Here is a 23,708-nt window from a genome sequence, read left to right as displayed (position 1 = left end):
CATATGTGAGAAATGTGTTTCAGATTTTTATTGTAAATTCCATAGCACAAGCCAGTAACTTGGCTTAGGCATTAGTCAGAAATACCAATTAAATGTTTAATCAGAGAGTACCTGATTGAAGAGTACTGCTGTCTTTCTACCAGTGGTATTCTTTTTTTAAGTATTTGTATTGATTATGCTATTATAGTTTACCCAATTTTCCCCCTTTATACCCCCTCCACCCAGCCCCCACTACCTTCCAGCATCCTCCCCACTTAGTGAATGTCCCTGGGTTGTACATGCAAGTTCTTTGAGTCTTCTGTTTCCTATACCATTTTTATCTCTTCCCATCTATTTCATGCCTACTAGTTATGCTTCTTCTTCCCTGTGCCTTCCCTGCCATTCCTCCCTCCCACTCCCCACTGAAAACCCTCTGTGTGATGTTCATTTCTCTGATTCTGCTGCTGTTCTGGTTGTTGGCTTTGTTTTTGTTTTCATTGTTTTTCTTTTCTTTTAGGTTCATTTGTTGATAGTTGTGAGTTTGTTGTCATTTTACTGTTCATATATTTTATCTTTTTTTCTTAGATAAGTTCCTTTAACATTTCATATAATAATGGCTTGGTGATGATGAACTCCTTTCACTTGACCTTATCTGGGAAGCACTTTATCTGCCCTTCCATTCTAAATGAAAGCTTTGCTGGATAGAGTACTCTTGAGTGTAGGTCCTTGCCTTCATGACTTGGAATACTTCTTTTCAGCCCATTGCCTGCAAGGTTTCTTTTGAGAAATCAGCTGATAGCCTTATGGGCACTCCTTTGTAGGTAACTCTCTCCTTTCCTCTTACTGCTTTTAAGATTTTATATTTAATCTTGGGTAACTTAATGATGATGTGTCTTGGTGTGTTCTTCTTTGGGTTCAACTTCTTTGGGACTCTGGGCTTCCTGGACTTCCTGGAAGTCTATTTCCTTTCCCAGATTGGGGAAGTTTTCCTTCATTATTTGTTCAAATATGTTTTCAATTTCTTGCTCTTATTCTTCTTCGTTTGGCACCCCTATAATTCGGAACATTTCAAGTTGTCCCAGAGGTTTGTAAGAGTCTCTTCACTTTTTTGAATTCTTGTTTCTTCATTTTTTCCCGGTTTATTTTTTCCTATTGTTCCAAATCATTGCTTTGAGTCCTGGTTTCCTACCTGTCACTGTGGGTTTCCTGAATATTTTGCTTTATTTCATTTTGGGTGTCCTTCATTTGTTTTTTTCATTTTTCAACCAAGTTCAATCATTTCTATGAGCGTTTTGATTACTAGGGCTTTAAATTCTCCATCAGATAGGTTGGCTATCTCGTCACTTAGTTCTCTTTCTGAGGTTATGCTCTGTTCTTTCATTTGGGCCATATTTCTTTGTCTTGGCACAGCTGTTAGGCTGTAAGGGGGCAGGGCCTTAGGTATTCACCCAGGCACAGCAACCCTCCTTGCTGGTTGTGGTGCTGTCTATGGAGGAGGATTCAGAGAGGGAATAGTGCGTCTCACCTGCTCATCTCTAGTGCACTTTTCAACAAACTCCTGTGTGAGACTGGGAGCTTCTCCCACTGCAGCAACCACCATAGTCCACAGTCAGCTCTGAATCTCTGATTCCCCTTCAGTCAGCCCCGCCCATGCAGCCACCCTCACCATAGCCGCCCTGCCTGCCTGGTTCACTGCCTGGTTCGCTGCCTCTCAGTGGTTTTTCTGAGTCGTCTGAGTGGTCCACCACCTTACCGGTCTGGTTGTTCTGGTTGATTTTTTCTTTAATTCCTTGGTTGTCATAGTTTCATGGAGTTTGATTTTCTGTTACTTTTGATTGTTTATTGATTTTAGATAGGTGTTATTCTCCTTTCGGTTGTGCAAGGAAGCAAAGGGTTTCTACCTGCACCTCCATCCTGGCAGGAACTCACAGTGGTATTCTTTAAGAGAATAACTCTTTACCAGAGTTGTCACTCCACATTAAGTTGTATATTCCATACTGACACACTAAACCTTTTAGCTTTTTCTTTTTGGCCCAGACCTAAGTTCTGTGTTCTGACTCTTCTCTAATCCTCTCAGACCTCGTCCTATGTGCTCTGACTCCTTCCTGCCCTGACCGTCTCTGCTCCAAGGCTGAGTGCGAACCTCCACTTTTATTCTGTGAGTGTCACTTCTCTCTTCCTTGTGCTTCAAGCGAATATTATCCTGTGACTTTGGGTCTCCATTCTGATTTAACAAGTATTTTTGGATTTTAGAACTTATGACTGTCCTTTTAATTGATAGCTTAGTAATAATATTAATAGCCAAAATTTTTGAGTTCATTGGTTTAATAGCTTAATAAACTCATTTAATCCTCCATATATATAAGATAAAGGGTCAGCATTGACATGTGGTACTTGTCATAAACCCAAACAAATGGGTCAACACAAAGGCTGTAAGTCATGCGGGTGTAGTTTTGTCACATGGGTTGGGCCTGATAATTTAGGATTAGACATTTAGGAGTAGATTGAGTGATGAAGAAGGTAAGGTTTGACAACATTCAGGAGTGATTGAGTGATGAAGAAGGTAAGGTTTGACAACATTCGGAAGTAGATTGAGTGATGAAGAAGGTAAGGTTTGACAACATTCGGAAGTAGATTGAGTGATGAAGAAGGTAAGGTTTGACAACATTCGGAAGTAGATTGAGTGATGAAGAAGGTAAGGTTTGACAACATTCGGAAGTAGATTGAGTGATGAAGAAGGTAAGGTTTGACAATTGGGTATCTAAGTGGATGAACGTTGACACCCAGTTAACTTGCCGTCTGTGCACAAAGCAGAGATGGTTTCAAGTCACATGCTTTTCCTAGTATTGTTTTGAGGCAAAAATCCCATACTTACTAAGAAATAAAATATTTTCTAAAGCAAATGAACTGTGGTGTTTGAAAAAATAAGTCTGATGGGTTTATGTTACATCTATTCATTGTTTTATTATTTCTTTTATAAGAAAGCTTTCTTCCCCAGTGTTTGCCTTTCCAATTGGACCTTCTGTCATTAGCTGTATGTCATATTTATATGGGCTCTTCTGTTTTCACCTAAAAACAGCATGGTTTGCTTCCAAAATCTTTTTTTACTTTTTAGTATAAAGGAAGCTATGTGATCTCAGTAATAACTACTGAATTCTAGCTTTTTAAAGCACATGGAATTATTTCATTAGTAATATGAAAGTTATTTTTAATTATATAGTTATGTTCTATTTTAATTATTATTTTCCTATCTTCTTTATACTTCAACTCTGAAGAGTTCTTCATCAAAGAGTTCTTTTAAAACATATTACCAAAAAATAAAAGTAAAATGTATTACCTAGCTCAATTCATTAATCTTGATACTGTAGAATCAAGAAGGCTTCCCTTTCCTTCTTCCGAAAACAATGTTAGATTCCATACAGTCCACTTTAAGTAGGTTAAACCTATTTCATGCATATCTTTCATTTTGAATATTTATCTGTTTCTCAGAAAATTGATTTTAATCCTTTATACTGTGACAAAATTGTCATGGAGATGCTATGGGAAAAGAGCTTAAATTTGAGTTCCTAACCTGAAAGGGCTTTATATCTATCACTGCACAAAGCTGTTACCACCTTATATGACATGCATATAATTATCCAGTCACAGCAACTGTGCGAGGCAGAAGATGTTGTTCCTATTAAACTGTTGAGACATCTGTACATTGGAAAAATTAAGCAAATTGCTCAAAGTCACATTACTTCTAAGTGAGAGCCAGAAATAACACCAAGGAAGGTTTTTCTGATTCCAAAGCTCTGATATTCTTCCTACACACTGTTTATATTCTACAAGGGATTTAATAAATATTTGAATTTAGAAATGACAAAGAGACTCTGAGAGTTTTCTGATATGAGAGCATGACTAGAACTTTTACATAGTCATGTAAATTTATTGATTGTTTACTATATGCCACAGATACTCCGTGGTGAACCTTTATTATTTCTAATCAGATACTAAGATTTTAGTCGCTTAATTTTCATTATTTTTAAGGTGTTGCCAGCCTTTGAACTTTTAAATTATATATTTTGTTGTTGTGATGGTGGTGGCAGTTCTGTTCTGTTTCACAGATCAACCCTTGGACAGAATCTGAATCTGAACCACTGAGCATGTGATGTTAGGTGGAGCCAGAGCAGCCCGACAGATCAGCTCATCACCCGAATGCTTGCTTGGTTTGAGTTGAGCTGTGTACTCTGTGAAATGAACCTACTTGATGAATTTTTCTAAGATTTGCGAGAGGAAACAGTAAATCATTGTGATTTTCCATTCTCTTTCAGCTTTCAGAAGAATTATTAGATAAATGGCTCTCCTACCCAGAGTCCCAGCACGTACCCCTTTGCCAGCACATGCTTGGCTTTGCTGTGAAGTCTGTTACCCAGATGGTGATGGGTAGTACGTTTGAAGATGACCAGGAAGTCATTCGCTTCCAGAAGAATCACAGCATAGTAAGTCTAGGGCCAAATTTAAATTATTCTTTCATCAAATTGAATAGTTAAATAATGTAGATTTTGCATCTCAAGAATAAGGTCTAAGATTGTATAGTATAGAATTTCCTTGTTTTGGGTTAAAAACAACAATGTAAACAAAGATGATTTTTGTATTTTTTTTTAATTTAAGAATTACTTTTTGCTTGCAAGTACATTTTGAAATTTAAAAATTAGTTAACTAAAGAAATTTTCTTTTAATACTTTTCAAGTATATAATAAAATAATACCGGATTCTAGGATAGAGAGAAAAACTGTATTTAATAGAACTGTACTATGTCTTATGTAGAAAGAAGTTAAAGCCCCTGAGCGTTAAAATGTAATGAGATGAATATGATTTGAAGAAAGGCTAATTCACTTTAAAATTGATTTACTGTTTGCCCTTTCAGAATTGATTTTTCTCTATTTAAAAAAAAATATATATTTTTTATTACAGTGTAATTGACATGCAATATTATATTAGTTTCATGTACAACATAGTGATTTAACATTTATATGCCTGCAGGAGTGTCCAACCTGCAGCCTGTGGGCCGCACACAGTCCAGGATGACTATGATGTGGCCCAACACAAAATCGTAAATTTACTTAAAACATTGTGAGCTTTTTTTTGTTTTTGTTGGTGTTTGTGTATTTAATGTGTGGCCCGAGACAAATCTTCTTTCATTGTGGCCCAGAGATGCCAAGAGGTTGGATACCCCTGCCAGTGAGATCACCACAATAAGTCTAGTAACCATCTATCATTGTGCAAAGTTGTGATGACATTATTGACATGTTCCCTGTGCTGAACACTGCATCCCTGTGGCTTATTTATTTTATAACTGGAAGTTAGTACCTCCTGTTCACCTTCACCTTTTCACCCAACCTCCCACCCACTTCTCCTCCAGCAACCATCAGTTTGATCTCTGTATCTTTGGGTCTGTTTTTGCTCTGTTTTACTTATTCATTTGTTTTGCTTATTTTTTAGATTCTACATGTAAGTAAAATCATGTATTTGTCTGTCTCTCTCTGACCTATTTCACTTAGCAAAATACCCTCTAGAGGTCCATTCATGTTGTTGAAAATTCTTTTTTATTGCTAAGTAATATTCCATTGTATATTTATACTACATCTTCTTTTTCATTCATCTACTGATATACACTTAGGTTGCTTCCATATCTTAGCTATTGTAAGTAATGCTACACCGAACTTAGGAGTGCATATATCTTTTTTCTTTTTTAATCCATTGATTTTAGAAAAAGAGAAAAAGGGAGGAAGGGAAAGAGAGTGGGGGGAGAGAGAGATAGAGACAGAAAGAAACGTCGATTTTGTTGTTCTACATATTTATTCTACTTATTTATTCATTCATGATTGATTCTTATATGTGCCCTGACTGGGGATCAAACCTGCAACCTTGGTATATATCAGGACAATGCTCTAATCAACTGAGCTACCCATTAGGGCCTGTATATCTTTTATAATTTTCTTATTTTCTCATTCTCTTGTTCTGATTTTCTTCAGATAAATACAGGCCATATGGCAACCCTATTTTTTATTTTTTGAGGAATCTCCATACTGTTTTCTATAGTGGCTGCACCAATTTATAATCTTACACCAACAGTGCACACAGGTTCCCTTTTCTCCACATCCTCGATAACACTTTATTTGCTGACTTTTTGGTAACAGCCATTCTGATAGGAATGAGATGATATCTCATTGTGGTTTTGATTTGCATTTCCCTGATGATTAGTGATGTTGAACATCTTTTCATATATCTGGTGGCCATCTGTATGGCATTCATCACTGAACTAGAATAAATAATCTCATTTATCAAACTCAACATTAAATTAATTTTTTTATTCAAATTATACTTAGATCATTTATAGCATATTAGATATCTGAGAGATTATTCCTTATTGTTTTCAAATCTATAAAACTGGTTAAATAATCAAGATAATGTGTTTAAAACAATAATCATTAGTGACTGTGCTTAACACCTTGTCACTATTTAGTGTTGCACTTTTTACATTAAAATTGTTTTATTACTTTTGTTTGAAGACTAAAAAACATACTTTTTTAAATAAAACATTCCAGAACATAAGAATAGAAGTGGGAAAATCACTCTAAATTTCACTTTCTAGATAAACTACTCTGTATACTCAGGCAAAGTAGATGAGTTAAAGAATTCCTAAAATGTTTTCGTATTTTAATGAAGAATTAATTTTTGACTAAGTTGTTTTGTCTAATTTTTTTTAAATTAGAGCTATTATTTTTTTTTAATGTTTCTTTTATTGATTCTAGAGAGAGGGTGGGGGGGGTAAGAGAGAGAGAGAAACATCGATGTGAGGGAGAAACATCAGTTGCCTCTTGCACACACCCAGACAGGGGACCGACCATACCTGCAACACTAGCATGTGCCTTGACCAGGAATTGAACTTGTGACCTTTCAGCTGGCAGGACGATGCCGAACCAACTGAGTCACACCAGCCAGGGCTGTCTGATATTTTTGCATATTGACTAGAGAATATTTTTTAAAAGAGACCTCAACTGTTACTTCTACGATTTTCTTCTAACCCATTCTGCATGTTTTTGTACTGGCATAATTTCAAAGTAGAAATTATTTCAAACTTACTGAAAAGTTGCAACTAGTACAAAGAACTCCAATGTATCATTTCTCCAGGTTCACCAGTGGTTTACATTTTGCCATATTTGTGATTGTCCTTATCAATCTATCTATCTACTTATTCATTTCTCCCCCTTACCAGAACCATTTGAGTGTCAAGTAGACACTTTGCTTCTTTCTCCCTAAATTCTTCAGGCTGGATTTCCTAAAGACAGGAATATTCTCTTATATAGGGAAAATATAGTTTTCAAACTTGGGGAATTTAACATTCATATTGTACAACACTATTAACCACAGCCTATATTCAGATTTCTTCACTTTAGTGGCCAAACCTCTTTCATGTGAAAGAGTTCCTCAGTTTTTTCTTTATTTTCTTTGACCTTGACACTTTTTAAAAAATACAGGCCAATTATTATGTTGAATGTTCCCCAATTTGTATTTGAGCAGATTCAAATTATGTTTTTTAGAAGGAATCTGGTATTTTTTAACATTACCAGAAGTTGTCAAAGGAAAGTTTTTAGACTATAAACATGAATTGAAGTCTTCCTCAAATGATCTTTTAATGTCTGAGACACATTAAAAGGGATTTATGTCACAAGGGATAATAACCAATTGACTGACAGCAGTTGGGAGATGTCATCAGTTGTGAGACGCATACCAATTTCACAGGTGTTAGGTGTGCAAAAAGGTGCACTTCACATTCAGCTGCATAATGTTTCTCCAAACACACCATCTCAGTTCTTTTCCCACCAACATCAGTGTGCTCTTTGTGCTTTTGACATTTAGAATTGTTTGTCCTTTAAATATTTGCCTACCTAGTCATTAAAAAATGATATTTCATGATTAAAATGTATAATTTACTGTTTGTGAGGTTAAACATTATTTAATATTTGTGTTGAAAACTTGTGTTTCTTCTTTTGTGGGATGTTTTCTCATATACTGTGCCCATATTTCTACTGATATGTTTCTTTTTCTTACTAATCTGCAAGAGCTCTTTGTTCTTTTCTCAGTTTTCTTTTGCTTTCACTTTTATTTGTAGTGCTTTTTAAAAAATCTTTATTTTTTAAATAATTTTTAGGTTTATAATAAAACTGAGAGGCAGGTACAGAGATTTCCCATATGCCCTTTGCTTCTACACATGCACAGCCTCCCCCGTTATCAACATCACTCACCGGAACGGTACATTTTTTGCCAGTGATGAACCTGTATTGACACATCCTAATCCCCCGAAGTGTACCTAAGGATTTACGCTCAGTGTTGTATATTAATGGGTTTTGATAAACATATAATGATATTTATCCATTATTTTGTCACGCAGAGTATTCTCACCTCCTTAAAAAATGCTGTGTGCTCTGCGTCTTCATCTTTCCCCTCCTCTGCCAACTTCTGGCAACCACTGATCCTTTTACTGTGCCCATACTTTTGTCTTTTCCAGAATGCCATATAGTTGGAATTATACAGTATGTAGTCTTCTCAGACTGACTTCTTTCACTTAGAAATAGGTGTTTAATCTTCCTACTTGTTTTTTCAGGGCTTCATCGTTCATTTCTTTTAGCCTTGAATACTATTCCATTGTCTGGTTGTACCACAGTTTATCCATTCACCTACTAAAGGACATTTCAGTGTTTCCCAGTTTTGGCAGTCATGAATAAAACTGCTATAAACATCTGTGTGCAGGTTTTGTGTGGGCATGTTTCCAACTTCTTGGGTAGATACTAAAGGTTGGGATTGCTGGATTTATAGGAAGAGTGTGTTTAGTTTTATAGCAAACTGTTTTTCAGGATTCTATTGATATATCCTATAGCTCAGAGATTGTATCTAAGCTGTGACCAGTATACTAATAAGTCTAGCAAAGGGGTTCTTTGTTTCTGTTTATAGTGTTTTTGATTTCTAGCACTTCTTTTCAGTTCTTTCTCGGGATTTCCATCTCTCTGCTTACATTGACTGTCTTGTCTTGCTTGCTATATACTTTCCCCTTTACCTGAGAGTCGTTTAGAGCACTTAGGATATTATCCTTTATAGCCCTTAGCATATTAATCATAGTTATTTTAAATTCCTGAGCTGATGATTCCAACATCCCTGCCATATGTTGTTCTGATGCCTGTTGTGTTTGTTCAAATTGTGTTTTTGCCTTTTATAATATTTTTTTTTTGGTAGCTAGACGTGACGATATACTGGTTAAAAGACATTTGTGTAAATAGGACTTTGGTCAGGTGTGGGGAAAGGGGAAGCATTCCATAGTTCTGTAATTTGGTCTTAACTTAGTGTTTTTAGTGAGCCTGTTCCTCTGTGCTGTGAACTTCACAAGTGTTTTCAGTTTTTTCTCACCCTTTAGGTGGAACAGGAAGGCCATAGTGGGCTGGAGTTTGGCATTTCCTTTCTCCCATGTGGAAGCTTAGATCTGACTGGATTTGGATATTCCCTTTCCCCAGGTCAGTTAGGCTCTTGGTAATACCCTAGTAGGTTGGCTAAGTAGTTTCATACGAGAATAGGCCGTATTAAGATGAATGGGGTGCTTTGGCTTATTTCAGATTTGGTTCTTCCCTGCTGGGAGCCCGAGGAGGTTTTTACCAGCATTTACTGTGGGAACCTGACCAAGCAGAGGTAAATCTCACAATATGTTGGGGGTCTCCCATGACTAGTTATCTCTTGAGATTTTAACTCTCAGAGTTGTATATATTGAGCCTCAAGCAGTTTGTCAATTATAGTTCAGGTTTTCCTACCTTTGCACTGGTTCCTGGGGTGGTTTTCTACTTGTGATTCTGTTTCAGTAAGATGTGACTGCCAGTTTTTGTTTGTCTTTCCAGTCTTCGAGGCCCCAGTTTGCCTGTATCTTAGGGATCCAAGGAGAGTTGTTGATTTTTCCATCTGTTCAGCTTTTGGTTGTTGGGATGGAGTAGCTAAATGAATGGAATGAAGAGTTAAATGAATTTAACTCTTTCATGATAAAGTTTTGCTCTGTTCTCTGTGTCATGCTTGGAAAACTCCTTTCTCACTTTAAGGGTATTCATAATGTAAAAATTTACTATATATCTTTATAATGCTTTTAATAGTTTAATTTTTTACATTTAAATACTCTGTAAGGTGTATCTTTTTGTAAGATTATAGTTGAGAACTCTTTATTAATAATTTTTAAACTATCTAGCACTGATTAATATAAGTGGTGTGTTTTTTTCCCTAAGTTCTTTAAGAACTTTTGAATTATAAACAAGTTGAAGTTTTTTCAGAGGCTAATTAACCAATTTTGAAACAATTGGAAGCCTATTCTGTTGTTTACTATCTTCGAATTTTAGACTACTTTTAACCTTTTTCTGGATCTCAGTCTTGTCAATATCCCAGGTGAAGTATAAGTTGGAATTCCCACGGAATTTCCCTATAGATTTTATTTATCCACTGGTACCATTATAATAAAAAATTAAGAATTGACTCTACTGCCATGTTCTTTTCCTCCCCATGTGTACACCTTTTAAAGAAAAGGAACTTTTGACTTTTGGGTTATAATTAGTTTGAAAGTGTCTTGACTGAAATTGTTAAAATATATTTGCTTTGTTTTCAGAGACCATGGAATAAATGATTATGTAGCTAATTTAAAAGGGAGAGCTTAATTATCAGTTTGGTTAGTCAGATAGGAGTTTCTTAATTATTAGCTTAGATTGCTTGGGATTATTTAGAAAATCTCCTTATTAGATGACAGGTATGTCTTCCTATTTTCAGGTTTGGTCTGAGATTGGAAAAGGCTTTCTAGATGGATCACTTGATAAAAGTACAACTCGGAAGAAACAATATGAAGATGGTAAGTTTTGCCACTCTTAATTTTCAGTAAAGACAAAAAGATATGTGCTCTGTTTTGTCATGTATCTGTTTCTCTATTTGTTTTTTTTTCTACATTTCCTGTAATGAAAGTTCATCTTAAACAAGAGAGGAAAAGGCAGTGAATTAGGAAATGAAACTCTGGCACACGGCAGAATGAGAATGCTGTGGAGTTGGTAGAGCCTGCAGGATTAATGGAAAGTGCAGTCCTGGGAAGGCAATTTAATGACCTGTGTTAAGAGTCATAAACGATGGATGGAGTTATCCAAGGAAAAACATTCCCTGAATGTTTCTGTTCCTACTATTTCTGCAAGTAGAAAACCAGAAACAGTCTAAATGTCCAACAATATAGGAACTGCTAAGGAAATAATATCAACATGATTCAGTATTTTGTAGATATTTGTAAAAAATGTAGCAACATAAAAAATTCTTACCATTATAACATTAAGTGGAAATATATTCAAAATTGTTTAGCATTGGTTACAACTTTGCAAAATTCTACACAGAAAAATAGCAATTTCAGTTTAAGATGGCTTCCCAATTATTCTCTCCCTTTTTATTTTATTCTATATATTTGTCAGTAATTTAATGAATGTAATGCTTTAATACCTTTATTCTGAGCTGCTTCATTTTCTTTTTTGGAAGTGGGCTGGGTAAGTTAAAATACATAATATACATTGAAATAATGAATTATTTTCCATATATAATAGTATTGCTTCCCAGGATTTTCTTCCTTAATTATTTCAACAAATATTTATTGAGGCCCATATGTGCTAGGCATTCTTCTTTGTATAGAAGACAGCAATCCCTGTCCTCATGGGACATACCATTCTGGTGATTCCCTTGATGTCCAACATAAGTCCCGTAAAGCCAATTTAACTGACACATTTTATGCTATCTGGTTTTCTTGATACCATTCTGATTATCTTTTTTTTAAAGATTTTATTTATTTACTTTTAGAGAGAGGGGAAGGGGTTTATTGCTTTAGAGAGAAACATCGATTGGTTGCCTCTTGCACCCAAGCAGGGACGTGGCCTGCAACCCAGGCACATGCCCCAACTGGGAATGGAACCGGCAACCCTTCAGTTTGCAGGCCAGTGTTCAACCCACTGAGCCAGACCAGCCAGGGCCCATTCTGACTATTTTGGTGGATGCATTTAGAGTAATTCCCTTAATAACAATCGTATTTCACACAAATTGGTTCAATTACTATGAATGAAAGTTAGTCATTTATAATTTTTGATTTTAAATAAAATTATAAAACAAATCAAAAATTCCTATTTTCATGGCAGCACATTCTAGTGGGAAGAGGCAGACAATAACCTAAATAAGTAAACTGAATAGTATGTTAAAATATGAAAAGTGCTGTGGAGAATATGAAATCAGGAGGGGGAATGGGGTGCTAGAATTGGGGTGGTCAGTTTTAAATAAGGTTATTAGAAACAGCCTCACCAAGATTAGGTGACTTTTGAGCAAATACTTCTAAGAGATAAGGCAACCAGTCAATGCAGAGCATGCGGATATCCTCATGTCCAAGGGAAGAATATTCCATGTAGAGGAAAAGTAATTGCAAAGTCCTTGAGATGGGATTCTCCCTGGTACATCTGAAGTATAACAGGGTATGGCTGGAGTAAAGTGAGTCAGAGAGGAATAGAAGGAGATGAGGCCAGAAAGACTGTGGAGAGGGACAGATTTTGTCTGGTTTATAGGTCACTGTGTGAATTGGTTGTTAATATGAGATAAGGAGCCACTGGAAGATTTTGAACAAAGCTATGATCTGAGCTATGTTTTCAAAGGATCACTCTGGCTACTGTGATAGATCATAGGTGTCCGGAGCAGAAGCGGGAAGACTACTTACGGAGCCATTGCAGTGAACCAAGCAAGAGGAATAATGTGGTATGGACTAGGTGACAGGCAGCAGAAAATATAGAACAACAAAAAAAGTAGAATAAAATAATTCTGTATTTTGAAGACAGAGCCACCAACATTGGCTGACAGATTAGATGTGTGGTATAAGAGAGAATGAGACACCAAGGTTCTATACCTGAGTACTCGAATATAAAGTTTTGGGGCAGTAATATCGGATGGACTAGGAAGATCCAACTCTGGAGAGAAATATGAGCAGTTCAATATTGGATATGTATGTTTAATATGCTTCAGACATCCAAGTGGATATGCTGAGATGGTTATAAAATATATGAGTCTGGAGTTCAGGGGAAAGAGGTCCTCGCTGGACATAATAAACTTGGGACTATTAAGTACACAAATTGTATTTAAAGTCTTGAGACTGGTGATCACCAATCTAATGAATGTAAATAGAAAAAGAGAAGAGGTCCAAACACTGAGTCCTGACCTTGGACCTTCTGTCGTGAAAAAATTCTAGAGATGAGAAGGGATCAACGAAGGATGCTGCGAATGAACAGGTAGTAATGTGTGGGGCGGGGAGTGTGGAGTCAGGAGAGGGAGGAATTCTGGAAGCTGAACGGGAGTGTGTTTCCTGGAGAGTCAGTGATCAGCATCATCAGATGCTGTGATAGAGCAAGTAAGATGGGGACTGAGAAATGATCTTTGGATAATTTTATTGATTGTTGGATATCAGTTATTTATTCTATATCTTTTAAATTTCAGAAATTTACTTTTCTGCTTATTTCACATCTGTTTCTGTCCCTAAATTAGAGATGCCTGATTTCAGAGAAGAAGGAAGTTAAGAGGACAAAATTTAAAAGGAAGGTGGATAATGTCAGGGGAGGGTTATATGTGTGTGGAGGCCTCTAAGGTGCTGGCATTGTTCTACTTCTTGGCCTGGGTGGTGACATTGTAGGTGTTTGCTTTACAGTTACTTCTTAAACTGTGCATATATATATGTCTATGTACTTTTGTGTACATATGCAGAAGTTAGTAAAAAGAAGGAAGAGAACGTAGATGAGTTTAAACATAAATTAGCTTTTTTAAAAATCGGTTACTACTCTTTTACCTTTGAAAATTTTATTCTGCAGTGGTAACACTGTACAGAAATATTTTAAAAGTTTAATTTTTATACATGTGTATACTCTAAAATCTTTTTTTGTTTTTCTACTCTAAGCCCTTATGCAACTGGAATCTATGTTGAAGAAAATCATAAAAGAACGAAAAGGAAGGAACTTCAGTCAATATATTTTCATTGACTCCTTAGTACAGGGGAACCTTAATGACCAACAGGTAAAATAATTGTTAAATATTTATCAAATAAAAGATAATCACATACATATTGAGTGTTTTTTATTAATTTAACTCAAAATTCCTTCAAAATTCAATGGCTTTCTTTTCTTTAATGTACATTATTCATAAACAATGTAATATTTAGTCTCCTGTTCTTTAGCTCTTTGAAGCAGCTGTATATTATTTAGTATTTGGGTAAACAAATATTGAGTCCAAATTCTCTGATCATAAAATAGGAGGACTTCTGTAAGTCTTTATCGACTAAGCTGCTCCGCCCGTGTGACCAGGTGTGGCAGCACGGCTTGTTTCAGTGTGTCTGTTACCTCCAGCACACCACTGGGCGGTGTTGTCGGGCAAAGGACAGGAGCAAAACTGTTACTGCCACACCCTTTGATAGTAGGAATCCTCATCCTGATTCTACATGTGAAAGTCTTTGTAGACAGAAGTGGTTTCCTGGTGTGTGTGTGAGTGCAGAAATTGAACCAGACTCCAAGGACAGTGAGTGGCAGGCTCTTCTCCACTGATCCTGAGGCTTCATTGCTGCACCAGGCCAAGCCCAAAAGAGAGGTCTGAGCCAGTTTGTTTGCAGAAATGTATCATGGGGTAGTAATATTGTTGATAAATGTTTACCAAAGGAAAAAAGGCAATATAATATTTAGTTGGTGTTTACATTATATAGATTTTTTTAAAGTGAAACTAAGAAATAATATACTTTTTTCCCTTTCCTTGACTCTCAATTCTATTCTCGAGGTTATTTTAGTAGGGGATACAGGCCACCTTGCATTTCATACTTTCTAAACTTAGTTTTGTTTTCTAGATCCTAGAAGACAGCATGATATTTTCTCTGGCCAGTTGCATAATAACTGCAAAATGTAAGTGTAATTTGATTCCTTCTTGAGAAAGAGTATAAAATATACTAAGGTAAAGCTATTCTAAAATAAAAGAAACACAGTTTGTAAGAACTCTTTATGATTTCCCTTCCCTCTTTTGTACTATTGTTTGAAAGTCTTCATTCACACAGGCACCTTTTTCTTTTTTTAACCCCAGGTGTTCTGTGCCACCTCTGAACATTGCCATACAATTTTTGACACAGTTTATGGATTGTGAATTCTAGTTAGTGCTTTTAAAATGAACCGCTATTGATACCTTTCCAACCAAGCAACGAGTGTTTCAGTCTCCTGCTGAGAAATTCCACTTTGACTCCAATTCAGTCCGCTATGATTAAGGTCTACCAACAGAAGAGATAGGCCACAGAGATCATGATTTAAAAGAACTCTTTTCTTGGTATTGAAGGTGATTTTTATTTAAAAATCTAAAATGTGTGATATGTTTCTTAGTTTCCTTACTGGTTTTTAGTTTAGCAGAGTTACCATTCATTCATAGAGTATTTACAGAAATTTATGTGCATCTATAAAAATATACTAACAAAATGCTAAAATGCTAAAGGAAGTATTAAAACCTTAGTTTAAAATCTAGAAAATTTATGTTCACTTGAAGGATTTCATTTACAAGTATTTCTGTTGAAGGAAATTTTCTTAAAAACAATGATGACAAATATAAACTTTCATAAATTTTTCTTGTAAATTTTTTTAAGGATATTATTTATTTCCTTTTAGAGAGAGGGAAAGGGAAGAAGAAAGAGAGGGAGAGAAACATCAGTGTACAAGAGGTATATCGATCGGTTGCCTTTCACACGCCCCTGGCAGGGGACCTGGCCTGCAACTCAGGCATATGCTTCGATTCCCAGGTCACTGGGAATCGAACCAGTGACCTTTCATTTTGCAGGCTGGTGCTCAATCCACTGAGCTACACCAGCCAGGGCTTGTTGTAAAATTTTTGACAGAGATGTCCAGATATTATAAATTAAATGGAATTTCAGTAAGCATGTGTCATATATAATGTATCAAACCTTTTCTTTAAATGCTTGACTTGTTTTAAAATTTTATTACATTAAAACGTATTTTTGCCAAAGACCTTTAAAAAATCTGAATCATTTGTACTCTAGATAACACAAAAGGTAACCATTTTCCAAGATTGAGTCAATATTTTAATCTAATTTGCTGTTTTCAGTGGAAATTTTAAGAGTATTATTATGTAACCTATGTTGATAGGTGATAGTATTAGAGTAACCTATGTTGATAGGTTATTTTTGTCATCTCTGAAGTTTTTGAGAGGTAAGAGAGGAAACCTTAATTAAAGTTCCTCCTCCACTGCTTATTAGCCTTGAACAAGGCACTTACCTCTGCATTTTCTCCTTTTCTAAAAGAAGGATTTAGCTGGAGATAACCTCCATGGTATCTTCCAACAGTAAAATTGTGTCTTGGTTTAGTAGTGTAATGAAAGAATGTTCATTGGCTTAAAATAACAATTTAAAGTTATCCCCAGTCATACTTTATTTTTAATAGAGTTCTACAAAAGAACCAATGTTTGAGATTTTTAAAAAATATATTTTATTGATTATGCTATTGCACTTGTTTCATTCCCCCCTCCTCCTTTATTCCTCCCTGCCCTGCACCCCTCCTCCACCAGCATCGTCCCCCTTAGTTCATGTTCATGGGTTGTACATATAAGTCTTTGGTTTCTCCATTTCCTATATTATTCTTAGATGTCCCCCTGTCTATTTTGTATCTACCATTCGTGCTTCTTATTCCCCATACCTTTCCCCCTATTATCCCCCCTTCTCCTCCACACTGATAACCCCCAGTGTGATCTCCATTTCTGTGAACTGCTCCTGTTCTAGTTGTTTGGTTAGTTTTTGTTTTTATTTTAGTTTTAGTTCAGTTGTTGATAGTTGTGAGTTTGTTGTCATTTTACTGTTCATATTTTTGATCATCTACTTTTTGTTAGGTAAGTCCCTTTAACATTTCATATAATGAGGGCTTAGTGACGATGAACTCCTTTAACTTTACCTTATCTGGAAAGCACTTGATCTGTCCTTCCATTCTAAATGATAGCTTTGCTGGATAGAGTCATCTTGGACTTAGGTCCTTTCAATCCAGGACTTGGAATACTTCTTTTCAGCCCCTTCTTGCCTGCAAGGTTTCTTTTGAGAAGTCAGCTGATAGTTTTAACTGATTTCCTTTGTAGGAACTCCTTTGTAGGTAACTGTCTCCTTTTTTCTTGCTGTTTTTAAGATTCTCCCCTTATCTTTAATCTTGGGTAATGTAATTATGATGTGCCTTGGTGTGTGTTTCCTTGGGTCCAACTTCTTTGGGACTCTCTGAACTTCCTGGACCTCTAGTTCCTTTGCCAGATTGGGGAAGTTCTCCTTCATTATGTTTTCAAATAAGTTTTCAATTTGTTATTCTTCCTCTTCTCCTTCTGGCACCCCTCTGATTCAAATGTGGGGATGTTTAAAGTTGTCCTAGAGGTTCTTAAGCCTCTCTTCCTTTTTTTGAATTCTTGTTTCTTCATTCTGTTTTGGTTGGATGTTTATTTCTTCCTTCTGTTCCAAATCTTGATTTGAATCCTGGTTTCCTTCCCTTCACTGTTGGTTCCCTGGATATTTTTCTTTATTTCACTTTGTGTAGCCTTCACTTTTCCCTCTATTTTGCCACTATACTCAACCTTTTCTGTGCACATCCTGATTACCAGAGTTCTGAACTGTGCATCTGATGGGTTGGCAGTCTCTTCATTGCTTAGTTGTATTTTTTCTGGAGCTTTGATCTGTTCTTTCATTTGGGCCATATTTTTTTGTCTGGGCACCCCTGTTACGTTGTAAGTGGTGGAACCTTAGGTATTCAGCAGGGCAGGGCCACTGACATTGATGTGTTGTGGCACTGTATGTGTGGGAGGGGTCCAAGAGGGAACAATGCTGCTTGTTCAGCTGTTGACCAGCTTCCAGTCACTTCCCCTGCTTCCCACTAGCAAATTGGGCCCTTCTGGTGCTGATTCCCAGGTGGATGGTTTTGTGTATGTTCTAGGACCCTGTGGGTCTCTCCAATGAACTCTCCTGTGAAACTGGGAGTTTCTCCCTCCACTTGCAACTCACACTGGTCTTTACCCCCAGAGGTTCTGATGCTTTATTTCCCCCACACAGAAACCCTGGGCTGTGCAGCCTGTCTTGCTCCCCTGTTGTTCCTCCTGGTTATCTGCCTGCAAATGTGGGACCACCCAGTCTGCCAGTCATTACCTTGCTTGTTCAGTCTGCCAACTGCTACCTTGCCGCACATTCTCTCCGCCCTGGCTGCCCGTCTCCTACCAGTCTGAAGGAATGTTTCTTCTTTAACTCCTTGATTGTTGGACCTCCATACAGTTTGATTTTCTGGCAGTTCTGGTTATTTTTTGTTTTTAAATTTGTTGTCCTTCTTTTGGTTGTGCAAGGAGGCAAAGTGTATCTACTTATGCCTCCATCTTGTCTGGAAGTTCCCAGTGTTTGAGATTACTAAGCTTACTGTTCATTAATTTTAAGTGATTATTTGGTCAAATGGATATACAGGTGCCTACTGTGTTCAAATCTTTGTTCTCCATCTTTCAGTATTGTGTACATTGCATATATATACACTTGTACACTCTGTACTAGTTTTTGTGTCACTTTTTTTTCTTTTTTAAATCATTTTTATTTTTCAGTTAAAGTTGACATACATTATTATATTAGCTTCAGGTATATGCCCCAGTGATTAGCCGTTACATAACTTACTGATTGTTTTGATAAATCTTATATCCATCTGATACCATATATAGTTATTAGAATATTATTGACTACATTTGCTATGCTGTTTATTACATCCCCATGACTATTCTGAAACAACCTATTGTTGTTCTTAATCCCTTCTACTTTTTCATCTACCCCCAACCCCTCCAAGCCCTCTTCCTTCTGGCAGTTGTCAAAACGTTCTCTCTCTGTGAGTCTGTTTCTCTTTTATTTGTTCATTTAACAAAAAGTCTGCAGTTCACTCAAAAGCCATAATAAAGAAACACGTAGGAAAAAGTTAAGGACAGGTAGTTACTCATCATGTGCCTTTTTTGAACTCTAGATGTCAATAAATTATCAAAATAATTGAGGACCAGGAAGCTATTGACTATATTAATAATATTGACAGTGAATTATATCTTTAGGAATCGGATAATATGTGAGTTAGGCAAATATTAAAAAAACTTAACTTTGAGCCCTGACTGATGTGGCTCAATGGATTGAGTGCCGGACTGCAAAGCAAAGGGTCTCTGGTTCAATTCCTAGTTAGGGCACATGCCTGGGTTGCAGGCCAGGTCCCCAGTGGGGGTTGCATGAGAGGTATTTCTGTCCTCTTTCTCCCTCCCTTCCTTTCTCTCTAAAAATAAGTAAATGAAATATTTTTTAAAAATCTCCTATGTGTGAAATTGTCAAGAAAGAAAAAAAATTTAACTTTGAGACAAATTTACATCAGCCCTTATTAGCTCAGGAAAGAGATTATAAGCAGAGGTAAAAATTAGTAAACATATTTTTTAAAATACTTGACATAGAAAAAGTAGCTGCAGATAGTCATCTCAAGCATAATCTAGGGAAAGAGGTACTACTGTATTTTGCCATGTATAATGTGCTCACATGTATGCTGCGCACGCACGATTTTGGCCCAAACTTTCAGGAAAAAAAAATCTTTCATTTTAATTTTAAAGATTATATTTATTTTTAATTTTTAAAGATTTTATTTATTTGTTTTTAGAGAGGGGAAGGGAGGGAGAAAGAGAGAGAGAAACATCAATGTGTGGTTGCCTCTCACGTGGCCCCCACTGGGGACCTGGTCTGCAACCCAGGCATGTGCCGTGACTGGGAATCGAACCTGCAATGCTTTGGTTCACAGCTCGCGCTCAATCCACTGAGCTACACCAGCCAGGGCTAGATTATATATTTTTTTTTTTAGAGAGAGGGGCAAGGAGGGAGAAAGATAGGGAGAGAAACATCAGTGTGTAGTTAACTCTATTGAGGAGCTGGCCTGCAACCCAGGCATGTGTCCTGACTGGGAATCGAAACGGAGACCCTCTGGTGTGCAGGCTGGTGCTCAATCCACTGAGCCATACCAGCCAGAGGTCATTTTAATTTTAATTCAATTATTTATTATATTTATAAACAAAACTGATGATCATATTTCAGGGTATTTTGTATACAAATATCATTGCTTTCTAGATTTACATTTTTCACATATAAGCATGAATAAAAGAATTAAAAACATTTATATAGATATGGACTTAGTACTACTCATGTATAATGTGCATCCTTACTTTTCCCTCAAAAATTTGGGCAAAAAAGGGTGCATGATACATGGTAAAATATGGTATATATCTGGATGATTTAATTCTTTGAGTAGTTGCAATTCCAGTGGATTACTAAAGGAAATATAACTACTCTAGTTTTTCTAGTTTCAGTTCATCATGTAATTTTCTTAACTTTTCATTTTCATAGTGAACATAATCCATAAGCAATTTTAACCGAAAGTAAACCATAAGCTGGCGACTTTCCAATTTTGGTATTTATCAAAATAATTGTGGTATTTGTTACAAGTACAGATACTTGGATCCTACCCTAAACCTAATAAATCAGAATCTCTAGATGTGAGATTGTTCCATCAACCAAATTCCAGGTGATTTTTGAGAACCACTGTCCTAAGCAATAGCCAGTTCCAGTCATTGAGCCAGTGTATCTACCACTACAAGTAAAAATTTAAAACATTGATTTGCAGGTAAATATCCTGCCACGTTGACTTGTATGAATCATTTCCTTAGGGCTCCTGAGTGACCTGATAAGTCAGTTTTTGATTTTACAAGGTTGAGTGAACTAGACAATCCATCAAAGTTATCAACATTTAACATTCCCCCAGATGTGAAGTATATTTATTATCATTACTATTTTACCCAGGTATGATACATTAAGTGGGTTCAATTATTTGCCATTTTAAGAAAGAAATCTCTCAGCCCTGGCCAGGTGGCTCATGTGGTTGGCGTGTTGTCCTGTACACCAAAGGGTTGTGTGTTTGATTCCTGGTCAGGGCACATACTTAGGTTGAGGGTTGATCCCTGGTTGGGGTGTGTATGGGAGGCAGTCGATCGATGCTTCTCTCTCACATCAGTGTTTCTCTCTCTCTTCCTTCCTCTCTCTATAAAAAATACAAATATATCCTTGGGTGAGGATTAAGAAAGGAAAGGAGCGAGGATGGGCCCTGACTGAGATAGGGAAACCAAGGAAGAAGGAATCTTCCAGGTTGTACCATCTCTTCTGGGGAGTATTCTGTAAATATGTTTGTTCTCTTCGATGAAACATAAATCCTGTGAACACTTTGTTTTATTCTTTGGTAGCATTTATCTTCAGAAAAAAAGGAAATAAGAAAACATAAGTTTTTTTCTTGTTCTGTACCCAAACTATGAATTAGCTATTTTCATTGTTATTAATATAAATTTTTACTTAGTGTGCACCTGGGCAATCTGTTTTTTAACCACCTCTGAAGAAGTGCAGAAAAAACTATATGAAGAGATAGACCAAGTTTTGGGAAAGGGTCCTGTTACCCCAGAGAAAATTGAGCAGCTCAGGTAAGAATACAAGAAAAGCAAGAGGAAATCATTAAAAGGTAAATTTGAACTGGTTTGAATGTGTAATTTAAAGCTAATGCTAATATCTAGGAAAGCTATATAACTGTATAGTACTTAAAACATTTACATAAGATTTTAATAAATAATTTAATTTTTAGAACCATATGGTAGTTCTGGGAAAGCTTCACATTAGCCTGAATAAAACAATATCAGTGATGCCACGTAAGTGGAACATTCGTACCTTGTTGGTGGGAATGGAAAGTGGTACAGTCCTGTAGGAAAACAGTGTGGCAGGAACTTATAAAGTTAAACACACACTTGCCGTATGATACGACTCAGCAATTTTATTCCTAGATATCGCCCAAGAGAAATAAAAACAAACGGTCACACAAACCTGTATGCAAATGTTCATAGCAATATTATTTCTAATAGCATAAAAACTGGAAGCAGTCCAGGTATTTATCAATTGGTGAATAAACAAATTGTGTTATAGTAATAAAAAGTAACAGTAATTTAAAAGGAAGTCTGGGCCTGGCTGGGCAGTTCAGTTGATTAGAGGAGGGGTTCCCAATCCCCGGGCCATGAGCAAAGCTCACCTGAGCTCGACCTCCTGTCTCCCCTCACTTTCCACCTTCCACTCCATCTTCCACGAAACTGGTCCCTGGTGCCAAAAAGGTTGAGGTCTGCTGGCTTAGAGCATTGTCCCGATATGCCAACGTTTGCAGGTTCAATCTGGTCAGGACACATACAAGAATCAAACAATGAATGCATAAATAAGTGGAACAATAAATCAGTGTTTCTTTTTCCCTTCCCCTCTCTCTCTCTCTAAAATAATAAGTTAAAAAAAGGAAGTCTAAATATTTCACTTGTCAAACATCTAATTATCAAAGCAGAGAAATCGATTGTTGGGACACTTTACCATCTTAGACTGATGGGAGGTTTGGATAAAATAAAAACATAGTGTTGCCTTTTCATGTTAATGTTTGACAGTATGAGAAGTGGATTTCATCAAATTGAGAACAGCCTTGCAGATGCTATGTCAGAAGCATATACCTTGAGTAAGCTTTTGTCCTCCTGAGGATGCAGCACTGAAGTTAACCAAACCTCTCACGTATCACTGATGCAAAGTCTTGGTCATTGAGGTGGCCACTGTCTTGGGCCGGCCTCTGCAGATAATTCTCACCCTCTGCATGAGTCATTGACTGCATTTCCTTTAGTGGGTTTTATTACTGTGAAGAAAAATTTATTTCTACCACATGATTTGGCATGAAATATTGTTAAAAGAGCCCTGGCTGTGTGGCTCAGTTGGTTAGAGCGTAATCCAGATACGCCAAGGTTGCAGGTTTGATCCCTAGTTAGGGCACAAACAAGCAGCAACCAATGAATGTATAAATAAGTGAAACAGCAAATCGATGTTTCTCTCTCTCCCCCTCCCCCTCTTTCTCTAAAAATTAATCAATAGAAAAAAGTTTAAAAATAAAAACTAAAAAAAATTGTTTAAAAGAACCAAAGCCACAACAAAAAAAACCCCAATGTGTTGTATGTCCATCATTTTTATGCTTGGGACCTGTTTTATTATTTTTGGAACTATTACAAGACTTCGGATAAACATGTTGAATGTTGAGGAAACAGACTCTTGGCAAATGTGGAAAACCAATTACAGAAAACATCTCTGCCAGAGCTCAAGAAACCGGGGGAGGCACAGAGAAGCTTGTCCTCCCCCTCCTCTAACTGCCGAAAACGCAGGCGGAGGAGTTGCCCTGAAGAAATGTATGACTTACACTGTTGTCTTTATTTTTATATTTACAGGCAGAAGGCCATAAAATAATACTTCTCAGTTAAATCTACTTACAATGTAGTTGAGTACAACATAGAATTACTTTTCTTAACTGATGTAAGGAAAGTAATATTTTTAAGATAAAAAATAAAGTATTGTCAATACACACAACAGCATGGAAAAATCTCATGCTAAGAGAAAGAAGTCAGACACAAAGATTGCCAACACAATGATTTCATTTAGGCGAAATTATACAAGAGGCAGAACTGTTGTGATAGAAAGCAGGTCAGTGCCTCTCTGGGGCAAGGAATGCGGAGGGGATCAG

The 23,708-nt window shown here is 36.5% G+C and overlaps 1 protein-coding gene across 2 annotated transcripts in view; it reads left to right on the top strand.

The window, feature by feature from the left end:
* LOC123829447 (cytochrome P450 20A1) overlaps nucleotides 1–23,708 on the top strand; it is a 60,916-nt gene that overhangs the window by 17,902 nt on the left and 19,306 nt on the right. Inside the window, exons 1-6 of one of the 2 annotated variants that reach the window (XM_045855177.1) lie at nucleotides 2,078–2,137; nucleotides 4,293–4,460; nucleotides 10,813–10,891; nucleotides 13,991–14,106; nucleotides 14,924–14,978; nucleotides 21,486–21,606. In XM_045855177.1, coding sequence (XP_045711133.1) covers nucleotides 4,362–4,460; nucleotides 10,813–10,891; nucleotides 13,991–14,106; nucleotides 14,924–14,978; nucleotides 21,486–21,606 — 470 coding nt within the window. In that variant the 5' untranslated portion in view covers nucleotides 2,078–2,137; nucleotides 4,293–4,361. Of the gene's footprint in view, nucleotides 1–2,077; nucleotides 2,138–4,292; nucleotides 4,461–10,812; nucleotides 10,892–13,990; nucleotides 14,107–14,923; nucleotides 14,979–21,485; nucleotides 21,607–23,708 lie in introns of those variants that run through there. The other variant, XM_045855167.1, reaches the window with a different exon arrangement.

The sequence above is a fragment of the Phyllostomus hastatus genome, unplaced genomic scaffold (assembly GCF_019186645.2).
Source record: "Phyllostomus hastatus isolate PE091 unplaced genomic scaffold, TTU_PhHast_1.1 phas_contig_137, whole genome shotgun sequence".
Classification (NCBI taxonomy): Eukaryota; Metazoa; Chordata; class Mammalia; order Chiroptera; family Phyllostomidae; genus Phyllostomus; species Phyllostomus hastatus.
This window is presented reverse-complemented; position numbering and strand designations above follow the sequence as displayed.